Source organism: Bufo bufo, chromosome 3, assembly GCF_905171765.1.
Source record: "Bufo bufo chromosome 3, aBufBuf1.1, whole genome shotgun sequence".
NCBI classification, from domain to species: Eukaryota; Metazoa; Chordata; class Amphibia; order Anura; family Bufonidae; genus Bufo; species Bufo bufo.
Genome location: NC_053391.1, coordinates 291,193,738 through 291,217,904, shown reverse-complemented (window position 1 = coordinate 291,217,904; position 24,167 = coordinate 291,193,738). Strand labels below are relative to the sequence as shown.

At 41.4% G+C, this 24,167-nt stretch overlaps 1 protein-coding gene across 1 annotated transcript in view; it reads left to right on the top strand.

Moving 5' to 3' along the window:
* The window catches only part of HNF1B (HNF1 homeobox B), a 74,100-nt gene that overhangs the window by 2,624 nt on the left and 47,309 nt on the right, over positions 1 to 24,167 (top strand). Inside the window, exons 2-4 of the mRNA XM_040424187.1 lie at positions 8,568 to 8,767; positions 11,941 to 12,205; positions 13,568 to 13,812. Of these exons, the coding sequence (XP_040280121.1) occupies positions 8,568 to 8,767; positions 11,941 to 12,205; positions 13,568 to 13,812 (710 nt within the window). The remainder of the gene's footprint in view (positions 1 to 8,567; positions 8,768 to 11,940; positions 12,206 to 13,567; positions 13,813 to 24,167) is intronic.

The following is a 24,167-nucleotide window of genomic DNA, read 5'->3' as shown; positions in this document are numbered from 1 at the left end:
TAATGCGGACAATAATAGGACATGTTCTATTTTCTGGCGGAACGGAAATACAGACATATGGAAACCAAATGCACACAAAGTACCTTCCGTTTTTTATTTTGATGACCCATTGAAATGAATGGTTCCGTATAACCTCCGCAAAAAAAACGGAACGGACACGGATTCAACATACGTTTGTGTGCATGAGGTCTAAGGAGGATCATTTGTGATGTCCACCATTGTGTACTTTACCATATGTTGAGTGGGGAGAACAATGCCTTTTGTAGTAGAAGCTGAGTTGTCAGACTTTCTCTATGAATGTATATGATAGGTTTTCTACAATAGAGAATTCGGAGAAATTGGGTACATCATTGTAGAGGCCTGCATGTGGCCTATAACAGGAGGGAAGCTTTATTACACTATATTTTAGTGTTTTAGTAGAAATTCCAACCTACTGTGCAACTTTGCATTTGATGTAACACAAATTTGTGCAGTAATATTTTTTCCTGCTACCAAAATGTCATGCTGTTACCACACATATTGTTCAGGTGCATTTGCCATAATTTATGTCTACAAGTATAAAGGAGACGTGAGGAGGCAGCCTGAACATATTCTAACAATACAGCGCGCACCTCAGTCACCCAACCATGGTCACTGCTCCATCAGTATTCTGCCCGAGCCATAAACCACATGAGTGTACCTGCCCTCAATGAGGTCTTTCAAATTTCCATAAAATAACAACGCCATAGAAAATATGCATTTTGGGTGGAGTTACTTCCAGTAGTATTTAAAATATTTGGTAAACCTGACAGTATCAATAAGTGCTACCATTTAATGTAAGAGTTTCAGGATAGTTGACTTGTACTATTCCTTATCAGGAGCCTTATGAATGGGATGACGGTCTTGCTGTTTCATACATCATCCTAAGTTATGAACTTATCACCTAAAAGTGTTAGACAATTGTTTATACTACGATACTACTATATCTGAAATACCAGCTTGAAAAGTAAAAGACCAAGGCAATTGTGAGATAAGAGGAATATTTTTTACAATAAAAAGAATGGATAGTATTTTTAATCTTGCGTAAAAATCTACTGTATATGTTTAAAAAAAATACAAAATGTAATGTCACAAGACGTGAAAATGTATGCAACATATGCTAGCACTTCTGTATACCGTACGCCTGGCAAACATATACCAGGTTAATACAATTTCTGCCCCATAGAAACGTATGGACATTTTAAACATTATCTGGGTTTCTTTTCGAGATATTGCCACGTGTGTGACCAGACATGCTGTGTGAAGAGCCTAGCTCAAGTAACAGCAAGTCCTCACTTGGCAAAGCAAAGCAGTTTGGGGTCTTACTTTTTTTTTTTTTAAAACAAGGGCCATTGGTATATTCATTACTTCTCCGGGTGATGAGTATCAATGTTAGCTCTGGATTTATGCTAGTATTACTGGGAGGGTTTAGAAAAGAACTACTAAGGTGATGTGACTAGAAATACTTGTGTGTATTCATTTAAATGGTGTAAAAATCCCTGTATTTTTTATATACTAAGCAGACCTTGACAAACAACTTTTTCTCCGATCTTTCATCTTTTAACCATTGTAAATACTAATTTGACAGAGGACCTCCTCACCACAAAATGCAGTGCAATCTGCAGGCAGCATGTTATAGAGCAGGATTGATATCTAGATTTGTGGGAAAAGATTCAGTAAAACGTATCGTTTATACAGCGACGTCTCTGATCTCAGTTGTACACAGGGAAGGTGTTATCAGTGATTGATAGTGTTCTATGTGGAAGGGCTGTATTATACCGCCCCAATGTTCGGGCAGTGCGAGCACCGATGGATGGTACAACAACCACCCATGCTCGTTCCTGATTACACGAATGTGGAAGAAAATCAGGACCTGAAAGTCCAATATTGCCTTTAGTGTGTATACATAGACAGCTGTCAGTGATGGCCTTACGTTCAGAAAGAAGTTTAAATGCACCAATTACGAGTTTTATGGAATCTTTTCCCACAAAAACGATTTATCAGTCTGCACAGTGTTTTCTGATCTCCAACATACTGCTTGCAGATTACGTCCCCTTAAAGCAGAACTACTGTACAAATGTAAATATAGCCTAATACTGTATGCTATACTGGCTAGTATCAGTGTAGTAGTAGAAGAATAGTTTTGTAAGGAAGTTTTGCTTTCATGATTTGTACATCTTATGAAGATTATACAATTTTCATGAAGGTAGAAAACAGTTTTTTTTAAATGTCTGTATAATTTTCCGGACTAGCAGAGCGTTCTTTATAACTTTGCGTCACTTGAATATTATTTGATCCATATATTTTGTAGCTAAAGATCAATAATCTGGTAGATGTATATTATCTCATGAATGAGGAATGTCCCCTTGTTGAGCCTGGATGACTGCTCACGATTGCAGGACGTCATAATGTACACATTGTCACTAGCAGTAACCTGCCTCTTCAGGATGCTGTGACTATGAGTTGTATATGAATGGTTTATTACGCTAATGACTCATTTGTCAGTGGATTTGCATGATCTATTGCTTGAATAAATTATCATTTATTGTGAATTGTTCCAGTTCTATAATGAAGTTTCCTTGTTTCGCCTGATTTCAGAACTGTAAGCGTATTTTTTTTTAAATATTTGCTCATTGAAATGTTATAATATGGGCTCATACACAAGCACTATCTTTTGCAATTTTCCATCTTTATAATACCCTTTCCTTACTGTCAGATGCTTTTAATGTGGCAGTTACACCTAAAGATTATTTTGAAAATGTATTTGGAAGAATAATCTGCATTTTATTAACTTCATCAGGGTATACATTTGTGTCTATGTGACAGTGCATGGCTGAAAACTGAGACCACCTACCAAAAAGTTGGCCTCTCCCTGTTCATAAATAACAGAAATGGTCAAACTTAGGCTACTTTCACACTCGCGTTTTGGGCAGATCCGTCGTGGATCTGCAAAAACGGATCCGTTACAATAATACAACCGCATGCATCCGTCATGAATGGATCCGTTTGCATTATCTGTAACATAGCCAAGATGTCAATGGGAGACTGATCAGTTTTCTATTGTGCCAGATTGTGTCAGAGAAAATGGATCCGTCCCCATTGACTTACATTGTGTGCCAGGACGGATCCATTTGGCTCCGCATCGTCAGGCAGGCAGCGTTTTGGTGTCCGCCTCCAGACCAGAATGGAGACTGATCGGAGGCAAACTGATGTATTCTGAGCGGATCCTTTTCCATTCAGAATGCATAAGGGCAAAACTTATCTGTTTTGGACTGTGTGAGAGCCCTGAACGGATCTCACAAACAGAAAGCCAAAATGCGAGTGTGAAAGTAGCCTAAATGATTAGAAACATAGGGGAAGAGTTATCCAACTGGTGTAAAGTAGAAGCGGCTTAGTTGCCCATAGAAACCAATCCATTCTACTTTACACCATCTTGATATATCTCCCCCCATAAGGTGAGATTTTCATGAGCAGGATTTAATGATAATAGGCTCCAAATTTATAAAATGTTATATGTTTAATATCTAGAGATGCTACTCCTAACTGGAGTGAGTGAAATTATGTAATATTTTTGTATTTAAAAAAAAAAATCATATGTGTAAAAAAAAACTCTTTGCCTAGCTAACCAGGACCACATTGCTACCCAGATTTCTGAAGTGGTGAATGCAGCACAAAAACAAAAAAGTCTTACATTTCTGTGAGGAAATTTTTTTTTCCGATAACTATTAGATTTGTAGGACTAAAATGTGGGATCTGTACCCCGTGGAGCCTGAGAAAATGAACAGAGGGGCTGGTCAGGCATGCATGCGGCCTCTCCGCTAATTTCTATGGGAGTTCTGGAAATGGCTGAGCACCATTCTTTTTGTTATCACCATAACTCCCATAGAAATGAATAGAGCGGCCATCACGCATGCCCGACCGGCTGCTCCATTCATTATCAGGGGGTCTCCGTGAGGTACGAGACCCTGTTCTCTTGAATGTATGATCTCCACCAATCTAATATTTATCCACTATCCTGAGGATAAGGCTACATTCACACGAACGTATTGTGTTCCCGTGTCCATTCCGTTTTTTTTGCGGATAGGATGCAGACTCATTCTTTTCAATTGGTAAGTAAATAATGCAGACAGCACACCATGTGCTGTCCGCATCCGTATGTCCGTTCTGTAGCCCCGCAAAAAAAAAAAATAATAATGTCCTATTCTTGTCCGTTTTGCAGACAAGGATAGGCATTGTTACAATGGATCCACAAAAAAAAACCGATGCCATACGGATGTCATCAGTTTTTTTTTTGCGAATCCGCAATTTGTTGTGTGAATGTAGCCTAAGCAATAACGTATGCCTCAGTAAGAAAGACAGCAAAGAACCCAGTGGTCACTCTGGATGAGCTCCAAAGATCCCGGTGTGCAGATGGGAGAAACTTCCAGAAGGTCAACCACCACTGCAGCACTCTACCAATCGGAGCTTCATGGCAGAGTGGACAGAGAAAAGCCTCTCCTCAGTCAGACACATAGTACAGGCCAATTTCTTGCTAACAAAGCTAGAACCATTTCTTGTACTTCGCATGGAACCAGAGATCTCCAAATTCATTGTTCCAACTGTTCTACAAGATTTATTTCAGGCTGGAAGCGTGGTGGGTGCGTCCTTTTTTATAGGTGTGTGCTCTCTGCTCCAGCTCTTATCACATCTCAGTGCATAGATCCTTTCTGTTGTAACTCTTTCCCTGTAACTACCACAGAAGAGATATGGCTGTATGTCAATGCTGTATTTTAGTTTTTCCTTTTCAATAAATTAGCAAAGATTTTAAAGTGTGTGGGGGAGATTTACCAATCAATCTGAACCAAAAGTAGTTCAAAATGTGCCAAAATTACAAGCCATCTAGTTTCACATTTATCACATGCCAATGTCCGTATACACTCCATAAAGAAGGATTCATGGCGAAATAGAAATCTGCTGAGAAAAGTGGACGTGGTTAATAAAGTCATGTTAGGACCTTCAGATTTATGAATGTTATCAGCGAAAAGGTGCAAATATAGGTGATGTAAGCATACCATACAAGTGTGAACTAATGAAAAGTCGCACACAGCAATCGTACTTGAGACTTTTTGTTATAACATCACAGGCTCCTGCACCGTTGGTCATATTCAGTACTTCCTGCTCTTCTCCCACAAACTTGCCTAAAAATGTCACAAATGCTGGAAAATTTCACATTTGGCATGAAAATGTCACAAATCTGCATGCGTCTCATTTATAATGCCCTGTATGACATTTGATAAATTTAGTCTCAACTTTCACCACTTTCATCTCTATCTCTAAATTTAGTTATGATGCAAATTTTGCTAAAATTGATAAATCTTCCCTCTCTTTTCATGTTGTCATGGGGTATCAAGTGCAGAATGATTTGGAAAAACGTGAAATTTCTTAAAGCCGCAGCATCGTGAATTGTATATTTCTCATAAAGGTTTATTTGGTTCTTATCCTGTTGACAAAATATTCATTCATCTGATATCAGTGGAATGCCTAAAAAACCAGCCTGTATAAACTGGTGTATTCAGCACTTATGTTCTTTAATTGCTGAGCTTGGAACGTGCATTCCTTCCTTGTGAAGGCTGCAGCACCCACTTTATAGACGTCTTGAAATAATTCCAAAGCACAAGGTTTAATAGACTTTCAGTGTGGTTTCACACACACTGGGGCTGATTTGCTAAACCTCTAGATGGCATAAACTTAGACAGGCTGTCTAGATCTGCACTCAAAGTCGCAAGAAGTCAAAATTGCATTTTTTTTTTTTTTATGTCACAGGCTCCTGTAGAGCTGGTCATATTCAGTACTTCCTGCTAAGCTTGGAATATGTATTCCTTCCCTATGAAGCCTGCAGTGCCTACTTTATAGATATATTATGGTGGCTCAGGATGGATGATAAAACTGGTGCAAGGCTAGACACTTTTTTCTGACTCTATACCAGGGGCGGATTGGCCATAGACCTTACAGGGAAATTTCCTGGTGGGCCGATGCCAGGCGAGGTACATAATGAGCTCTCAGGGACAATCAGGTACTCATGTACCCGGCCAGTGACTGCAGATGCCCTCCTGAATTCAACTGCTGTGGACCACATGTCACCTCTTAAAGAGGACCTTTCACCAGAGGAAAGCCTCTAAACTAACTATACAGAGGTGTAGAGCGGCGCCCAGGGATCCCCCTGCACTTACTGTTATCCCCGGGCGCCGCTCCGTTCGCCCGGTACAGCCTCCGGTATGTAAGGAGTTAGGCTCCACCCATTTGATCCTGCCGGCGTCTTCTTCTCCTATGCTGTAGCGCTGGCCAATGGCAGCGCTCAGCTCATAGCCAATGGCAGCGCTACAGCATAGGAGAAGAAGACGCCGGCAGGATCAAATGGGTGGAGCCTAACTCCTTACATACCGGAGGCTGTACCGGGCGAACGGAGCGGTGCCCGGGGATAACAGTAAGTGCAGGGGGATCCCTGGGCGCCGCTCTACACCTCTGTATAGTTAGTTTAGAGGCTTTCCTCTGGTGAAAGGTCCTCTTTAAGCCCACTGCTCCATATCCTAATCAGAGAGAACTGGAGGTGGCTAGAAAATTAGATTTATTGATGGCTACCACAGAGGGACAGCTTTTGATATTGTGCTACACTGTGCTATATGGTTCTGATGGGACAGTATTTTGCACTATGCTATTGCTGACCCCTGTCTATTTGTGTTGCCCTGCCTACAACATGGGGCCACTTTTAGAATTTTTTTCCAGGGCCATATCTCTATACTAACTCTCAGTGCAAAATGTGCAAAATGTTGCATATTAGGCCACATCCCATTCATGCAAAGCCATATTTCTTTTGTCATGCCACACTCCTTTTTGGACTAGGTGCAGAAACTTTCTCTAAAACCAGATGTGCCAAATTGTGCCTATTTTTGGCACAATTTACTCCAAAATCTAGGAGCAGTCTCATTAGTAAATGTGGGAAAAATGCTACTGTCGTTTTTGATGCAGGTGTTTTTTTTTTTTTTTAGCTAAAGCCGGAGGTGGATTAGTAAGGCTACTTTCACACTTGCGCTTGATCGGATCCGTTCAGAACGGATCATATTAATGCAGACGGAGGCTCCGTTCAGTACGGATCCGTCTGCATTAATAACTTAGAAAAATTTCTAAGTGCGAAAGTAGCCTGAGCGGATCCGTTCAGACTTTCAATGTAAAGTCAATGGGGGACGGATCCGCTTGAAGATTGAGCCATATGGTGTCATCTTCAAGCGGATCCGTTCCCATTGACTTACATTGTAAGTCTGGATGGATCCGCACGCCTCCGCACGGCCAGGCGGACACCCGAACGCTGCAAGCAGCGTTCAGCTGTCCGCCTGGCCGTGCGGAGGCGAGCGGAGCGGAGGCTGAACGCCGCCAGACTGATGCAGTCTGAGCGGATCCGCATCCATTCAGACTGCATCAGGGCTGGACGGAAGCGTTCTGCTCCGCTCGTGAGCCCCTTCAAACGGAGCTCACGAGCGGACAGCAGAACGCTAGTGTGAAAGTAGCCTAAGATGGAGAAATGGAAGTCTTTAACTCCTGTTCATTTAAATCTACTTTCAGGTTTTCCAAAAACACTGCCTATAAAATGGCAGTGTTTTAAAAAAATAAAATAAAATCTTTAAAGGGGTTATCCAAAGCTGTAACCCCCACAGTGCCCAGGCCCATCACACAGACAATACTTACTTGGTCCCTGATGCCTGTGTCATGCCAGAGTCCTCCATGGCCATCACTGCATCTCCCTTTCGTGCAGATCACAACTTCCAGCAATAGGGGGGTGCACCCCAATAGTAGGCCGCGATGCAAGGGGGAAGGTGACCTGCTATTAGCTGCATTCTCCATCGTCAAATTTTGTGATCTGCACAAGAGGGGCATGTAGCGATGGCTGTGGCGGGATCCGGGATCCCAACGACCTGCCAATGCCTGAGCCAAGCCTATGTATGTTCTGAGCCGACTGTACATGTGTTTTGAATGGGAGACAGAAGAAAGCCACTGCAAGACACATCTGGCAGCAGCTTATCTCTTATGACGGACAAAGGAATCCAGGGGATTCATTCGAGGGAAAGTCGAGACTTCCCTATGCACATTAGATGGTCTGACTGAAATCAGGGGTCCAGTTGACATTTATCTAAGCTGTATACCCAGCTTTTCAGTGGTATAACTGGGCAATACAGGACCTCTTGACTATTTCAAGGTTTTATGGAGTAGTAAAGTTGACTCTTTCTGTAGTGTACAATAATTGGTCTATAGTGTGTGATCTCTCATTTATCTACTGAAGACTTGACATATGCCAAGCCTAATTGCTGGAAAGTCAATTACATTATATGAAACAGAAACTGATGCTGGAATGTCTGTGGCAAAATACATGAGAATCATGGACTCAAAGATGCAAAGCATTGACAAGTTTGCAAATATGGTTAGAAAAGGTTTTGCGGATGATTCATTTTTTTCTTGATTGTCCTTGTCATGTTTGTGTCACCAGATATATTTACTTAACATTGCCTATTTTCTTTCAGTGAAGATCCATGGAGAGCTGCAAAGATGATTAAAGGATATATGCAGCAACATAACATTCCCCAAAGAGAAGTGGTTGATATTACTGGACTGAACCAATCACATCTTTCCCAACATCTCAACAAAGGAACACCAATGAAAACTCAAAAACGTGCTGCTCTATATACCTGGTATGTCAGGAAGCAAAGGGAGATACTAAGACGTAAGTACAAATCCCACACATACTCTTCTATGTTTTACTAGATTTTAATAGATATCGTGTCATTACCAGCTACCATGATGTAGCACGCCGATCATAATCTGATCAGAGCGGGGCAGAGTGGGAACTTAAAGTAGCCCTGGAAAAAAACTAAAAGTGGCTCCATGTTGGAGGTTGGTCCAGATTGGCAGAAGACAGGCCCAAAAAAATAGGCATGGTGAGCGATATCATAGTACAGAACAAAATACTGCCCAAGCAGAATCAAATACCATAGTGCAGCTCAAAATACGGCCCCAGCAGAACAAAATACCACAGTGCTGCAGAAAATACTGCCACAGCAGAACCAAATACTATAGTGCGGCACTAACCACCACCCGTGCAGAACCAAACACCACAGTGGGAGTACAATATGCTGCCTCAGCGGAACCAAATACCACAGTGCCACACAAAATACCACCCCAGCACATATTGTGGCACAAAATACTGCACTAGCAGAACCAAATACCTCCCCAGAAGCTGGCGGGACTCAGAGCCCTCTCTGTGGGCACCGGAAACCTGGAAAAGGACTGTGGTGTGCCTTAGACTTTTCCTGCCATTCAACACGAGCAGCGCACTGAGTGTAGCCATGCTATTATAGCTAAATGATAAAGTACATAGAAGATATACTGGACTGTAGTATTCAGGTTAAATTGCTGTGTTGGCACTTTGCGATAAAAAAGTGGGTTTTGGGTTGCAGTTTGAGTACTTATACAGCACTACATGCCTATTATCTTCAGTGACGTCTCCGACTACAGATGTTCTCTTTTCTCATTTTCTCAGTTCAGCCCAGATTGCCATGAAAATGTTTTCCAGTCACAGCTCATCTCTGCAGAGTTTGCCAAAAAGTCATCTTAGGTTCATTAGTTTTTCATCCTCCTCCTCACCTTCTCAATACAAATTCCATATAATGGTGCCGTCACACTTTTATCTTGCTGCCACCACCAATAATGTGCCTGCTGTGATCCCAAATGCCCCCAAACAATATAATGCAGGAAAGATAGTGCCATACAGATAGTCTTAGTACCATACAAAATAATTGCGCTAAGCAGAGTGCCTTCAACCCTTATAGTGCTTCCATATAGTGTCCCCAGTAGTAATGCCTACCTATAGTAGCCCCAGTAGTAAAATGCTGCTCCAGAGTTGCTTCAGTAGAAATAAAGCATTCTAGTAGAACCCCCAGTTAGTCATCAAGTCCCCTATAGTGCCTCCATTATTAAAAATGCCTATTGTCCCCCCGGTAATAATAAAAATGCTCCCAGTAATGCCCCTATAGTATCTAGTAGTATTCTTCCCAAATAGCATAGAAAAGAAAAAAAAATACTCAACTGACTTGTTCTAGGCCATCATCTGCGATGAGGTGCAGGCCCCAGTCATCTTCTGGCTGAGTTTCCTGCATCACATAATAGTTGCTATGATGCCATTGTGCCACCTGCACAATGGTCTTTGGCCGATTAGAATGAATGGATTGGCAAAGAGTCATTTACTGAGGATGGTGATACAGTTGAATTCAGTAAGGCAATCTTGTGACATTACAGGCTGCCAGCTGGGTAGATAAGGGCCTGACACTTCCAGCTTTAATTAAAACTTGTTAGCACCAGGTCCTTCTGTACCCAGACAGTGGACATGAGAAGGTTTCTGGTGGCTCTGGTGGCCTCCTTGTCATCGGCCCCTCAGGAAGTTACCTTAAAAGGCCTATTGCTAATCCACCCCTGGACCAGAGCATTCAATTGCTGGAATTCTGTGAGATAATCCCACACCAAGTATTCAGATCTCCTGAAGTTCCTTCAAAGCTTTGGACAGTTCCTAGGGCAGTGATGGTGAACCTTTTTAAGACCGAGTGCCCAAACTGTAACCCAAAACCCACTTATTTATCGTAAAGTGCCAACACGGCAATTTACCCTGAATACAACAGTCCAATATAGTATATCTTCCATGTACTTTATCATTTAGCTATAATAGCCTGCCTATATTCAATGAACTGCCTGTGCTGTTCATAGTGTGACCTGCACTGATGAATGGCAGGAAAAGTCTAAGGCATATTGGTACACCATAGACTTTTTCCATGGTGTGGGTGCCCACAAAGAGGCTCTGAGTGCCACCTCTGGCACCCGTGCCATAGGTTCGCCAACACTGTCCTAGGGAAATCTATGGGTTGTCCATGTATAGACATACTGTATTGTCCAGGGTAAGATACATTCTTTGTAGCCACTCTGGCAAATTAAGGGTCTTGTGGGTCCCTGCTCTATTTGACAATGAGTTTTCTAAACCACACAGCCCCTTTCCAAATGTTTCATGTTCATTAGATCCTGTCTTTGCATTGTTTATTGGTATCCATAGCTTTTTGGTAACATATGTTTCTGATGGAATAAAATGTGTCTATAACGTACCTACTCTGTCTCAGGCCTGGAATATACAACACTAGGGGGAGATTTATCTAGACCGGCGCTTTCTGTGTCAGTCTTGATATCCCTTGCTCCTCTGGAGCATGCATCAAATTTATGATTAGGTGCACACTGCATTATAAATTAGGCACATCCTCCTGCAGTTCGTGCACCTAAACAGAAAACTACAACAGCTTAGAGCTGCTATAGATTTCTGGCTTCATTTGCACCAGAAAACTGACATAAATGAGGATAGATTTGTTGTGGTGACTGGCCACGTCTCCTTCCTGCCCTTGCCACTACCCTTTTAGGGAAAGTGGCGAGGGGCAGCATAAGATATGAGATGTGAGGCCTGAGCCTCTACATAACTTTGGTGCTTCCTCCAGGAGCACAGAGGGACCGGCGTGGAAAATGCTGGTATTAATAAATGTCCACCAATATTTCTATTAAGCTGCTGTTGGTAATAGTGGTTAATTGTGACACTCCAATAAAGCCGTAACTGTCATTTCATTGTGGAACATTGTGGGTGATTACATTTGGTACAATTCAACCTTCCACAACTTTATATCGTTCCGACAAGTAAAAGATTAGCTTGAGTTTAATTTTAGTAATTGATAAAATACATAAAATACATGTTTCTTACCATTCCTCATTGTTTTTTAACAAATGTATAAAAGGACACAAGTGGCGTTATGTCCTTTTCTTTTGGTTATGTGTATTTTCTATGGCTAGATTTATTTTCCCCTTTCTTTACAGAATTCAGCCAAACAATCCAGGGTTCTGGAATTATGACAGACAAAAGCAGTCAGGATCAGCTGCTGTTTCTCTTTCCAGAGTTTAACCAACAAAATCAAGTCGCAGGGCAATCTGATGATTCTTGCTCAGAACCTGCAAGCAAGAAAATGAGACGTAATCGCTTCAAATGGGGGCCTGCTTCCCAACATATTCTTTACCAGGCATATGAAAGACAAAAGAACCCCAGCAAAGAAGAAAGAGAAGCTTTGGTAGAAGAATGTAACAGGTAATGATGGCAAGTCATTTGTCTGGGATATTCTAAATACAGAGGAGTTTTTGTGGCCAAAGTGTTCAATCCACCTGTTTAAAGCATAACAGAGTTAACAGGAGTTGACTTAAAGGGGTTATCTGGGTATTTGATATTTATGGCCTATCCTCAGGCTAGGTCATTAATCTCTGAATAACCTCTTTACTTGAAATATAAAAAAATGAAGGATCCATCAAAATCCTGCTAAAAAAAAGAAAAAAATGTGTCCTACACGAAAATGTTATTTTTTTTCACAGTGTATGTTTTTATTCTTGTCCTTCCACAACATAGGAACATGATCAAAACAAGATCATAGTAGAAAATATTAATATATTATAAGAACTAAGACATTTAACATAAACATGACTAAAATGCTTGTTGAGAATGTTCTGAAAGATACTGGTGAATTTTGAGGGCAAGGTTGATTAAAGTTCATGGCACACTGGCTACTGTGCATAAATACTCCCTAATCGACCAAGAATCCTCCTAACAAGTTCATAACAAGTAACTCAAAGTCTTCTTGAGTCTCCTGGCCTGCCTATTCCTACCAGTGTAGGTGGAAATCACTCACTCATTTAGCACTATTTATAATCCCTGTTACTGACAAGTGGCTGGTCCACTCTCTAAAATTGTACATTCTGATCATAGCCCTCATCCCTTTAGAACACAAGCTCTACAAATTATTCATTATAAATAAGGAATAAAAAATAAAACTGCAATTCTCAACACTGGACAAGATGTCAAAAGAAATATTAAAAGAAAGAAACATTAAGGGTCCATTCACACGTCCGTTTTTTCTTTCCTGATCTGTTCCGTTTTTTCTGGAACAGATCTGGACCAGATCTGGACTCATTCATTTTCAATGGGTCCTGGAAAAAAAAAGGACAGCACAATGTGTGCTGTCCGTTTCCGTTGTTCCGTTCCGCATGTCCGTTTAAATATAAAACATGTCCTATTCTTTTCCTGAAAAATCGGATCCTGGTACAATACAAAGTCAATGGATCCGCAAAAAACGGAAGACATACGGATGTCATTCCGTATGTCATCCGTTTTATACGGAATCCGTTCCTGGAAATTACATTTAAATTATTATTATTTTTTTTTTTTTTCAAGAAATCCAAACAACTTTATTTGCTTATTGAAATTTATACATGTTTCCATTTTTTGCGGATCCGCAAAAAACGGATGACATACGGATGACATACGGAAACATTTTCAGGAACAACGGATCCGCAAAAAACGGACAGAAAATCGGATTATAAAAAAATACTGACGTGTGAATGTAGCCTAATAGAGATATTTAACAAGAAGCTTATTTTTCCTTTTGATTTATGTTTGTAGAGCAGAATGTCTACAGCGGGGAGTATCTCCATCAAAGGCACATGGCTTGGGATCAAATTTAGTGACAGAAGTTCGTGTTTATAACTGGTTTGCTAACAGGCGGAAAGAAGAGGCATTTCGACAGAAATTAGCCATGGACGCCTATAGTACAGGGTCATCACATCCACACAACATGAATCCACTTATGTCACACGGGTCTCCACATCATACACAGTCAAGTTCTTCTCCACCGACCAAATTGCAAGGTAAGAAATTAAGTTGTTTGGATTGTAAAGGTAACAACGTCATTTCATCTCGCCATAATAAAACCCAGAGGGCATTCATTTATACCTTCCACTTTCATATTATTTTAAACTTTATATATTAAAGAGGGTTTACATGGCCTGATGTTCGGGCCAATTATCTGGAACAAACATTGGCACAAATCATTCCAGATAATCAGCCCATGTAACGGTGCCGCTGATCACCTGATGTACAAGCGAAACGCTCTGTCATTGGGTGAAATGATTGTTGATGCGGACACCTCAATCATTGTTTCTGGGCAGGAGATTGTAACTGTGTAAACAGCGATATGCTGCCCAGAAACAATGCAAGTGTATGGGGGAAAGCGATGGTGGTAACCATCACTTGTCTTGATACAGTGGAAGTGGTTGTTGCATGGAAATGAAGTACTTCACCTCCATTGACAAGCAGGTAATTGTCCAATTGTTGGGAAAGAACGGTTTCTTCCCAATAATCGCCTGTCCCATTGGGCCATGTAAAGCAGCCTTTAGTCAGAGAATGAAACATCCACTTTAGTGTGTTTTGGGGAAGTGGTGCTTGTCTGGAATGTGGATTTCTGTTAACACTGTTTAACCTTTGAAGCTGTTCTACACATAAATTCTACCATGGCATGCTGCCACTTCGAGGGGGCCTTGGATTTTGCATCACACTCTTTGCATTGTTATGTGTATGATGTCATGTCATGGACCAAAAAAATCACCAGACAAGAGAGACTTTAAAAAAACATAGTTTTCTAAACTAGTACATGTACATTTTGGGGCATTTATAGATATTATGTTGATGGTTAGCTTAATGCAGCAGGGAGGGGCATACACAAAGAAATAATAACATATGGTAGAATTTAAGATGTTGTTAGATCTCAGTAATGATAAGTAATATAATAAATAAATGTTTGTCTCAAGATGGGCGATGACTTGTTTGACAGAACGACTTGTGACCATACACTGATACACGCCTTTTTTTCTTTTCGTTGCATGAAAATGTTTCATTTACTTAAATTTCAACCATTTTTGTATGGTCATTTACTTGCTCACTTAGATATATGCTCATTTTATCCTCCTAAACTAATATGTGATAATGGTATATAACCAGTAACTAAAGAATTTAACAAATGTTTAGTCTCCATTAGCGGATTGTTGGATATATGTTCAGCAACATCAAATATACAGTAGCCATACCCTGTAAAAAAGAGAACATTTTAACAGCTGCGAAGTGGAAGTGGATATCTTGATTATCTGTAATCATGCATCACTTTCTATACATATGTTCTATCACTATAATGTAAAATTCATCCTTGGAATGACATGCTGATAAAATACCTCTTCTTGATTTCCATGTATTTGAGCTTGTTTTTTTAATACAGACTCTCAGACACTTCCTCAAGGCTCTTTAGCCTGTTCTCTGTTTTGAAGTGCTAATGAGAACCTACCTTAACCCTTACTTGAGAATTGCCTTGACCATGGATAGATCATTTTACTTCCTCTTTCTGAGTTTACAATTAAGACTGGGGTGTATAATAATAATAATAATATAATACGTAATACTTATACTCCAAAAGCAAGTATTATTATATGTTTTCATTACACCTGTTTTAATGGGAAGTATACAAATATCAGCTATTTAAACAATGCAGCATAATTAGGGTAACAATCTTAGGCTACTTTCACACCTGCGTTTAGGTGCGGATCCGTCTGGCATCTTCACAGACAGATACGCACCTATAATGCAAATGATTGTATCCGTTAAGAACGGATCCGTTTGCATTATGAAGAACAAAGTCAAAACAGATCCGTCCTGACTTACATTGAAAGTCAATGGGGGACGGATCAGTTTTCAATTGCACCATGTTGTGTCAGTGAAAACGGATCCGCTCCCATTGACTTACATTGTAAGTCAGGATGGATCCGTTTGGCTCCGCATCGCCAGGTGGACACCAAAACGATGCAAGCAGCGTTTTGGTATCTGCATCCAGAGCGGAATGGAGGCTGAACAGAGCCAAACTGATGCATTCTGAATGGATCCTTATCCATTCAGAATGCATTGGGGCTGAACTGATCCGTTTTGGGCCGCTTGTGAGAGCCTCGAAACGGATCTCACAAATGGAATTCAAAACGACAGTGTGAAAGTAACCTTATTTACCAGTACAGATATTTATTTATTTTACACACTTATATAGCGCTGACATATTCCGCAGCTCTTTACAGACATTAACATTATGCTGTCCCCATTGGGGCTCACAATCCAATTTCTCTATCAGTATGTCTTTGGAATGTGGGAGGAAACCAACGCAAACACGGGAAGAACATACAAACTCCATGCACATGTTATCCTTAGTCAGATATTAGTAAAGGTTTATATATTACAGTACAGTACAGGATTATATATTTTTCCTTTCATAAATTCATTGTGCGGAATTTATAATAGAACAGCATTTTACGTTGGTCTATGTTCTCACCTGCACATGCCTTATCATAAATTATGCACGTCTCCGGCAGTCAGTGCACCTAAACAAAAATCTATACCACCTCTTGGCTGGTGAAGATTTCAGTTGTCTTTTATGCCAGAAAACTGGCATATAAGAAGATAAATGTGCAAGGCCCACTGAGCCCCACCCCCTCCTCACCTTTGCCATGCCCCCCTTTTTGGGAAAGTGGTGAGGTCAGGGAGAGAAACGCAAGTTACGCAAAAATTTTACGCAAGTGGCATTAAAAAAGGCGGTGTTTTTTCTGCCAGAAAACTGGTTTGGAGGGAATTATAAATTCACTGCATAACGTAAGCATTATGATTATTATCTGGTTTTCCACTGTAAGGCCTCATGCACACGACCGTTGTTGTGTTCCGTGTCCGTTGTTCTGTTTTCCGTGATTTTCTGCGGACCCATTGACTTTCAATGGGTCCGTTGAAAACTCGGAAAATGCACCGTTTGTCATCCGCGTTCGTGATCTGTGTTTCCAGTCCGTCAAAAAAATATGACCTGTCCTATTTTTTTCACGGACAGCGGTTCGCGGACCCATTCAAGTCAATGGGTCCGTGAAAAAACACGGAGGCACACAAGATTGTCATCCGCGTCCGTGATCCGTGTCCGTTTTTTTCACTTTTCATGTCTGGTGATCTTCCAAAAATCAAGGAAGACACACGGAAACAAAAACGGATCACGGAACAACGGAACCCTGTTTTGCGGACCGTGAAAAAATACTGTCGTTTGCATGAGGCCTTAGTGGTACACACTTATCATTTGCTGTTTACAAATACCTCCCATGACACATTTGATATATATTGTTTCTTTAGAGTTGGTTATTTTGCTGGATCTCTCTCCCATTGTTAAAGTGTGTTCAGGTGATAAGATTCCAGACTAGCAGACCACAAGGTGCAAAATGAAAAGTAGGACAGGAGGTATTGTATGATAGCATCCATTGTCCATCTACCTGTAATCTTAACACCAACTAACTCAAAAGTCAAACAAAAGAAAGCTGACTTTGACAAGCACAAAGGTTAGCAAAGGGTCAGATCAGGGTTACAGCTCACATCTCTTTCTGTAGAGCTGCCCCATTTATTCAAACATTTGTGTGCTAATTTAAGTTCTCCACTCCAAGGTGGGCTTTCAGTGAAATGTAAATGAGGATGACAAATGAGATGAACAAAAGTATACTGTTAGTATAATAGATTCATGAACCTTGCTATCGGTAACACAGTGGTGGCATTTGACAATATCATATGCTTCTGTTTATACACAGGATTGTTTAGAAATGTAGAATGTAGTTGTTCTAAATAAATCATGTATATTGTAATACATGATTTAGTGAAGACTATAATTTGTATTTATTCATTCTATCATTCTGTACAATATCAAAATATCAGTCCAGATATATAGTGGTTCAAGAAGACAGAAGTAAATAACAGTCTCCATATACATTATATCTCTTTATGCATATTTGGTTGCTTTCAGCAGGACATGACATTGAAGTATCTGCCGTTGACTAAAAAATTAGTAACATAGTTTGCTACGCTGGCTTTACACCAGTACTAATAATTTCCATGGTTCTGCTCTTAGAAGGCCATAACAATGAAAATAATGAAAGCCCTGGATGTGGCACATAAGTAACATAATACTTGACCATATTGGGTCAGTTTAGTTTCAGCTTCGGATCCCCTTGTTTTTTACCAGACTATTCATGCAGGGCTTTTTTGTCCACTCTTTTTGATGGAATCTGCAATGGAGGCCCCGAATGGAGCCTGTGACTCAGATGTGAACATAGACTAAGGCCTCCTGCACATGAGCGTGTGCGCCCCATGGCCGTGCTGCAACCCACAAATTGCAGGTCGCAATGCACGAACACCGACCGTGGGGCAGCCGCAGAGGATCGTGGACCTATTCACTTTAATGGGTCCGCGATTTGCCCGTTCCGCAAAAAGATAGGACATGTTCTATCTTTTTGCGGAACGGAAGTACGGGACGAAACCCCACGGAAGCACTCCGTAGTGCTTCCGTAGGGTTCCGTTCTGTGCTTCCATTCCGCACCATTCCGCATCTCTGGATTTGCGGACCCATTGAAGTGAATGGGTCCGCATCCGTGATGCGGAATGCCCATGGAACGGCACCCGTGTATTGCGGATCCGCAAAGGTGGTCTGCAATATGGCAATGGGCAGGAGGCCTAAGGCTGAAAAAAGACATTTTTATCCCATTCAGTCTATTATCGTGCAATGTTGATTTAGAAAAAGGAAAAAAAAAAACGCATGAGACAAAAGCCAATTTTCCTCATTCTTGGAAAGAAAATGTTCTCTTTTCTCATCTTCTCCATTGGAAGCAGAAAGCCATGATTACATCTTTTAGCTGCATCTTTCCTCTGCAGTTGGACACAGACATGTTAGGTTCCTCACTTTTCCATCACCCTCCCCATCATTGACATCTTGATGCTACCCCCAATACTGTACCTGCTCTGCTCCTCAAATACTATACTGAAGAAATATTAGTGCCACACAGCAGTCCTCCCATAATAAGACTGCACAGGGAGCAATAGTACCCCCTACAGTACCTGCAATAGCAACCCCATCAGTAGAAATGCCCTTCATATTGTGTCCAGTAATAATAATGCCCCCATAGTACCCCCAATAATAATAATGCCCCAATAAGGCATCAAGCCCCCGCATAGTGCCACTAGCAGTAACAAGTGCACTCTATAAGGCACCACTTTAAAGCCCCTGTAGTAATAAAGCCCTATAGTGGCCCCAGTATTTATGATGCCCCCTGTAGTAGCCCTAGTATTTATAAAGCCCCAAAGCACTGTCCCCTGTAGTTATAATGACTGCTTGTAGTCTATCCTGTATTATAATGCCCCAGTACTGCCAGTACGTATAATGCTCTCCCCCTTTGGTGCCTAATGCTCCTTAGTAGTGCCTCCTGTAATATAATTCCCCCTGTGGTGGTCTGGCCTGTATTATAATGCTCCCATAGTGTCCCCTGTATTATAATGTCCCTGTAGTGCCAGCATGTATAATTCTCCTACCCCCCCCCCCACCCAGAAGTATAATGCCCCTGTAGTATAAAGCCCTGATATAATGCTCCCCCCGTAGTATAATGCATTTGTTTAAATAATGCTCTCCCCTCCTGTTGTTATCCTGTAGTATAGTGCCCTCATATACACTCACCTAAAGAATTATTAGGAACACCTGTTCTATTTCTCATTAATGCAATTATCTAGTCAACCAATCACATGGCAGTTGCTTCAATGCATTTAGGGGTGTGGTCCTGGTCAAGACAATCTCCTGAACTCCAAACTGAATGTCAGAATGGGAAAGAAAGGAGATTTAAGCAATTTTGAGCGTGGCATGGTTGTTGGTGCCAGACGGGCCGGTCTGAGTATTTCACAATCTGCTCAGTTACTGGGATTTTCACGCACAACCATTTCTAGGGTTTACAAAGAATGGTGTGAAAAGGGAAAAACATCCAGTATGCGGCAGTCCTGTGGGCAAAAATGCCTTGTGGATGCTAGAGGTCAGAGGAGAATGGACCGACTGATTCAAGCTGATAGAAGAGCAACGTTGACTGAAATAACCACTCGTTACAACCGAGGTATGCAGCAAAGCATTTGTGAAGCCACAACACGCACAACCTTGAGGCGGATGGGCTACAACAGCAGAAGACCCCACCGGGTACCACTCATCTCCACTACAAATAGGAAAAAGAGGCTACAATTTGCACAAGCTCACCAAAATTGGACTGTTGAAGACTGGAAAAATGTTGCCTGGTCTGATAAGTCTCGATTTCTGTTGAGACATTCAAATGGTAGAGTCCGAATTTGGCGTAAACAGAATGAGAACATGTATCCATCATGCCTTGTTACCACTATGCAGGCTGGTGGTGGTGGTGTAATGGTGTGGGGGATGTTTTCTGGGCACACTTTAGGCCCCTTAGTGCCAATTGGGCATTGTTTAAATGCCACGGGCTACCTGAGCATTGTTTCTGACCATGTCCATCCCTTCATGACCACCATGTACCCATCCACTGATGGCTACTTCCAGCAGGATAATGAACCATGTCACAAAGCTCGAATCATTTTAAATTGGTTTTCTTGAACATGACAATGAGTTCACTGTTCTAAAATGGCCCCCACAGTCACCAGATCTCAACCCAATAGAGCATCTTTGGGATGTGGTGGAACGGGAGCTTCGTGCCCTGGATGTGCATCCCTCAAATCTCCATCAACTGAAAGATGCTATCCTATCAATATGGGCCAACATTTCTAAAGAATGCTATCAGCACCTTGTTGAATCAATGCCATGTAGAATTAAGGCAGTTCTGAAGGCAAAAGGGGGTCCAACACCGTATTAGTATGGTTTTCCTAATAATTCTTTAGGTGAGTGTATATACACTGCTCAAAAAAAATAAAGGGAACACAAAAATAACACATCCTAGATCTGAATTAATTAAATATTCTTCTGAAATACTTTGTTCTTTACATAGTTGAATGTGCTGACAACAAAATCACACAAAAAAAAAATAGAGCGAGACATGATGTCCCAGATGTGCTCAATTGGATTCAGGTCTGGGGAACGGGCGGGCCAGTCCATAGCATCAATGCCTTCGTCTTGCAGGAACTCCTGACACACTCCAGCCACATGAGGTCTAGCATTGTCTTGCATTAGGAGGAACCCAGGGCCAACCGCACCAGCATATGGTCTCACAAGGTGTCTGAGGATCTCATCTCGGTACCTAATGGCAGTCAGGCTACCTCTGGCGAGCACATGGAGGGCTGTGTGGCCCTCCAAAGAAATGCCACCCCACACCATTACTGACCCAATGCCAAACCAGTCATGCTGGAGGATGTTGCAGGCAGCAGAACGTTCTCCACGGCGTCTCCAGACTCTGTCACGTCTGTCACAAGTGCTCAGTGTAAACCTGCTTTCATCTGTGAAGAGCACAGGGCGCCAGTGGCGAATTTGCCAATCTTGGTGTTCTCTGGCAAATGCCAAACGTCCTACACGGTGTTGGGCTGTAAGCACAACCCCCACCTGTGGACGTTGGGCCCTCATATCACCTTCATGGAGTCTGTTTCTGACCATTTGAGCAGACACATGCACATTTGTGGCCTGCTGGAGGTCATTTTGCAGGGCTCTGGCAGTGCTCCTCCTGTTCCTCCTTGCACAAAGGCGGAGGTAGCGGTCCTGCTGCTGGGTTGTTGCCCTCCTACGGCCTCCTCCCCGTCTCCTGATATACTGGCCTGTCTCCTGGTAGCGCCTCCATGCTCTGGACACTACGCTGACAGACACAGCAAACCTTCTTGCCACAGCTCGCATTGATGTGCCATCCTGGATAAGCTGCACTACCTGAGCCACTTGTGTGGGTTGTAGACTCCGTCTCATGCTACCACTAGAGTGAAAGCACTAGCAGCATTCAAAGGTGACCAAAACATCAGCCAGGAAGCATAGGAACTGAGAAGTGGTCTGTGGTTACCACCTGCAGAACCACTCCTTTATTGGGGGTATCTTGCTAATTGCCTATAATTTCCACCTGTTGTCTACCCCATTTGCACAACAGCATGTGAAATTGATTGTCACTCAGTGTTGCTTCCTAAGTGGACAGTTTAATTTCACAGAAGTGTGATTGACTTGGAGTTACATTGTGTTGTTTAAGTGTTCCCTTTTTTTTTTTTTTTAGCAGTGTATATATATATTGCTCCCCCTGTAGCATAATGCCCCCAATAGTGACCCCAGTAGTGCCATACATATAAAAAAAAACACAATCATATTACTCAGCTGTGTCTTGTTCTTCTCCGCCGCCATCTGCGATGAGTTCCCGTGTTCCAGCACATGCGGTTATGTTGACATCACCGCAACTTCCTGCATCAAATCATAGGTGCCATGATGAGGTGTTTACCTTGTGACCACGTCATTGCTTCGCTCATGACCCCGTGCAGGAGGTCGTGATGATGTCATTGTGACCTGATCGCCTGTGCCATTCTACTGCCTCATAGGCTTTAGGTCAAGTGGTCTGAGACCTATGAGGCTGAACAGTGGGGATGGGAGACAGTAGGCCAGATATATAAATATTAAATGTTGATGGAACCTGCCAATTTCCGCAGGATGAACTTACCATATAATTTGTATAGTCTCTTTTATTTGGGGACTCTCTTTTTGAAATTTTGATTTAACCACTTATGTGTTAATTTTTAAAAACATTTGCAAATTATGAATTTTTTTCCCCCAACCACCAAGCCCTTGTTTAAATATTCATAGCATATCTACAGGATATGCCATAAATGCTTGAAAGATTTGCATCCTACCTCTAAGACCTGTCCCATTCTCCAGAAAGGGGTTCCTGGATGCCATCCCAACAGGTGAGGCAGCTGTCAGCCGGTGCACTCTTTCATAGAATGAATGGAGAAATGGCCATGTTTCCTTTCACTTATATAGTAGTCATTGAGACAACTAAGCATATCCAGCCTGCAGATTGGCCATAAATGTTTAAGGTGGGAATAACTGTTTAGCCTAGCATAGTTCACTTTATAAAAGTAGCATATAATAATGTATTATAACTTGGGATAATCGATACAGTTCTAAAATGATCTTCATTTAAATCCAAACTAAATCATGTATGCATCATGTATTTTCAAGGGAAATGATCCTTATACCTCATGCCTACGTCAGTGTTTTGGTCAGTGATTTCCATCAGTGATTTTGAGCCAAACCCAGGTGCGGGTCTAAACATAGAACTCTGTAGAATAGATCTTTCCCTTATACCTTCTGTGGAGGCTCCAATCACCAATAGAAATCACTGACCAAAACACTGATGTATGAATGAGGCTTTATTGTCAGAAAATGTATTGGCATGGACAAGGAAAATGCAATAAAATATGCTCCTGGCTTTCTGGAGGTAACATCTATTACTTGGAGTAAAAAAAGATTTGTACGGTCTTGCTTTATCGAATTACAGAAAACACAAAATGCAGTTCAAATATTTATGTCCTGCATTGTTTGTAGAAATGTCATTCTGGGGCTGATAATTTTCAGGTTTTTTGTTCAATAATTTGTCTCAGTTTCTGGCCCTTTTATCATTAGCCGTTAATATTTGCATATATCTAGCCTGGTGTGTAAATATGTCCAAACATGTCATATCAGATATAGTGTTTTACAGGCATAAGCCCTCTTTTAACATCTGGCCTGACAAACAATATGAAAACACCCGAAATAATAAATTACAATCCATACAGCAAGAGAATACATGAAAAGAATGTGAATTCTCAGATCAAACATTTTACTAATAAGGTGACTGAGCTTCAAAACAGTGTAGTTGTCTTTCAGAATTAGTTAAGTTGAAGTGTTAGTGATATTGAAAACAATATATGTAAAGTTAGCCATACAGTAGCAGCTTCGGAAATGATTGTCTTGCCTTTTATTGTGTGGGCTACAATCAGACTATGATTAGGTAAAGTATATTTGGTAGACCTCCTCCTTGGATAACCAAAATGTGACCCTAAGTCAGGAATGTCCTAAATAATAGAATGGCAGAAGAGAAAAAGACAAGTTCTGCTCACAGAGACAGATAGCTGGCAAGATGTCCCAAAGCTCAACACTGTCAGCAAAGTCAGCTGTTTTCAGTGTGGTTCACTAGTCGTGCTATAATACACCAGCATGTTGCCTACTGTTGTCATGGTATTGTTGCCTTTATGCATACTTAAGACAATTAAATTGTGGCTTTGTACAAGTCTTGTAGTCTTTGATGTTCCCTCATCCTCCCATTGCGTACTCAGTCACACTATGACACCCTTTGTTTTTTCTCTTAAAGGGTCTGCAGTTACTGTACTAGTGTTCATTTATCTT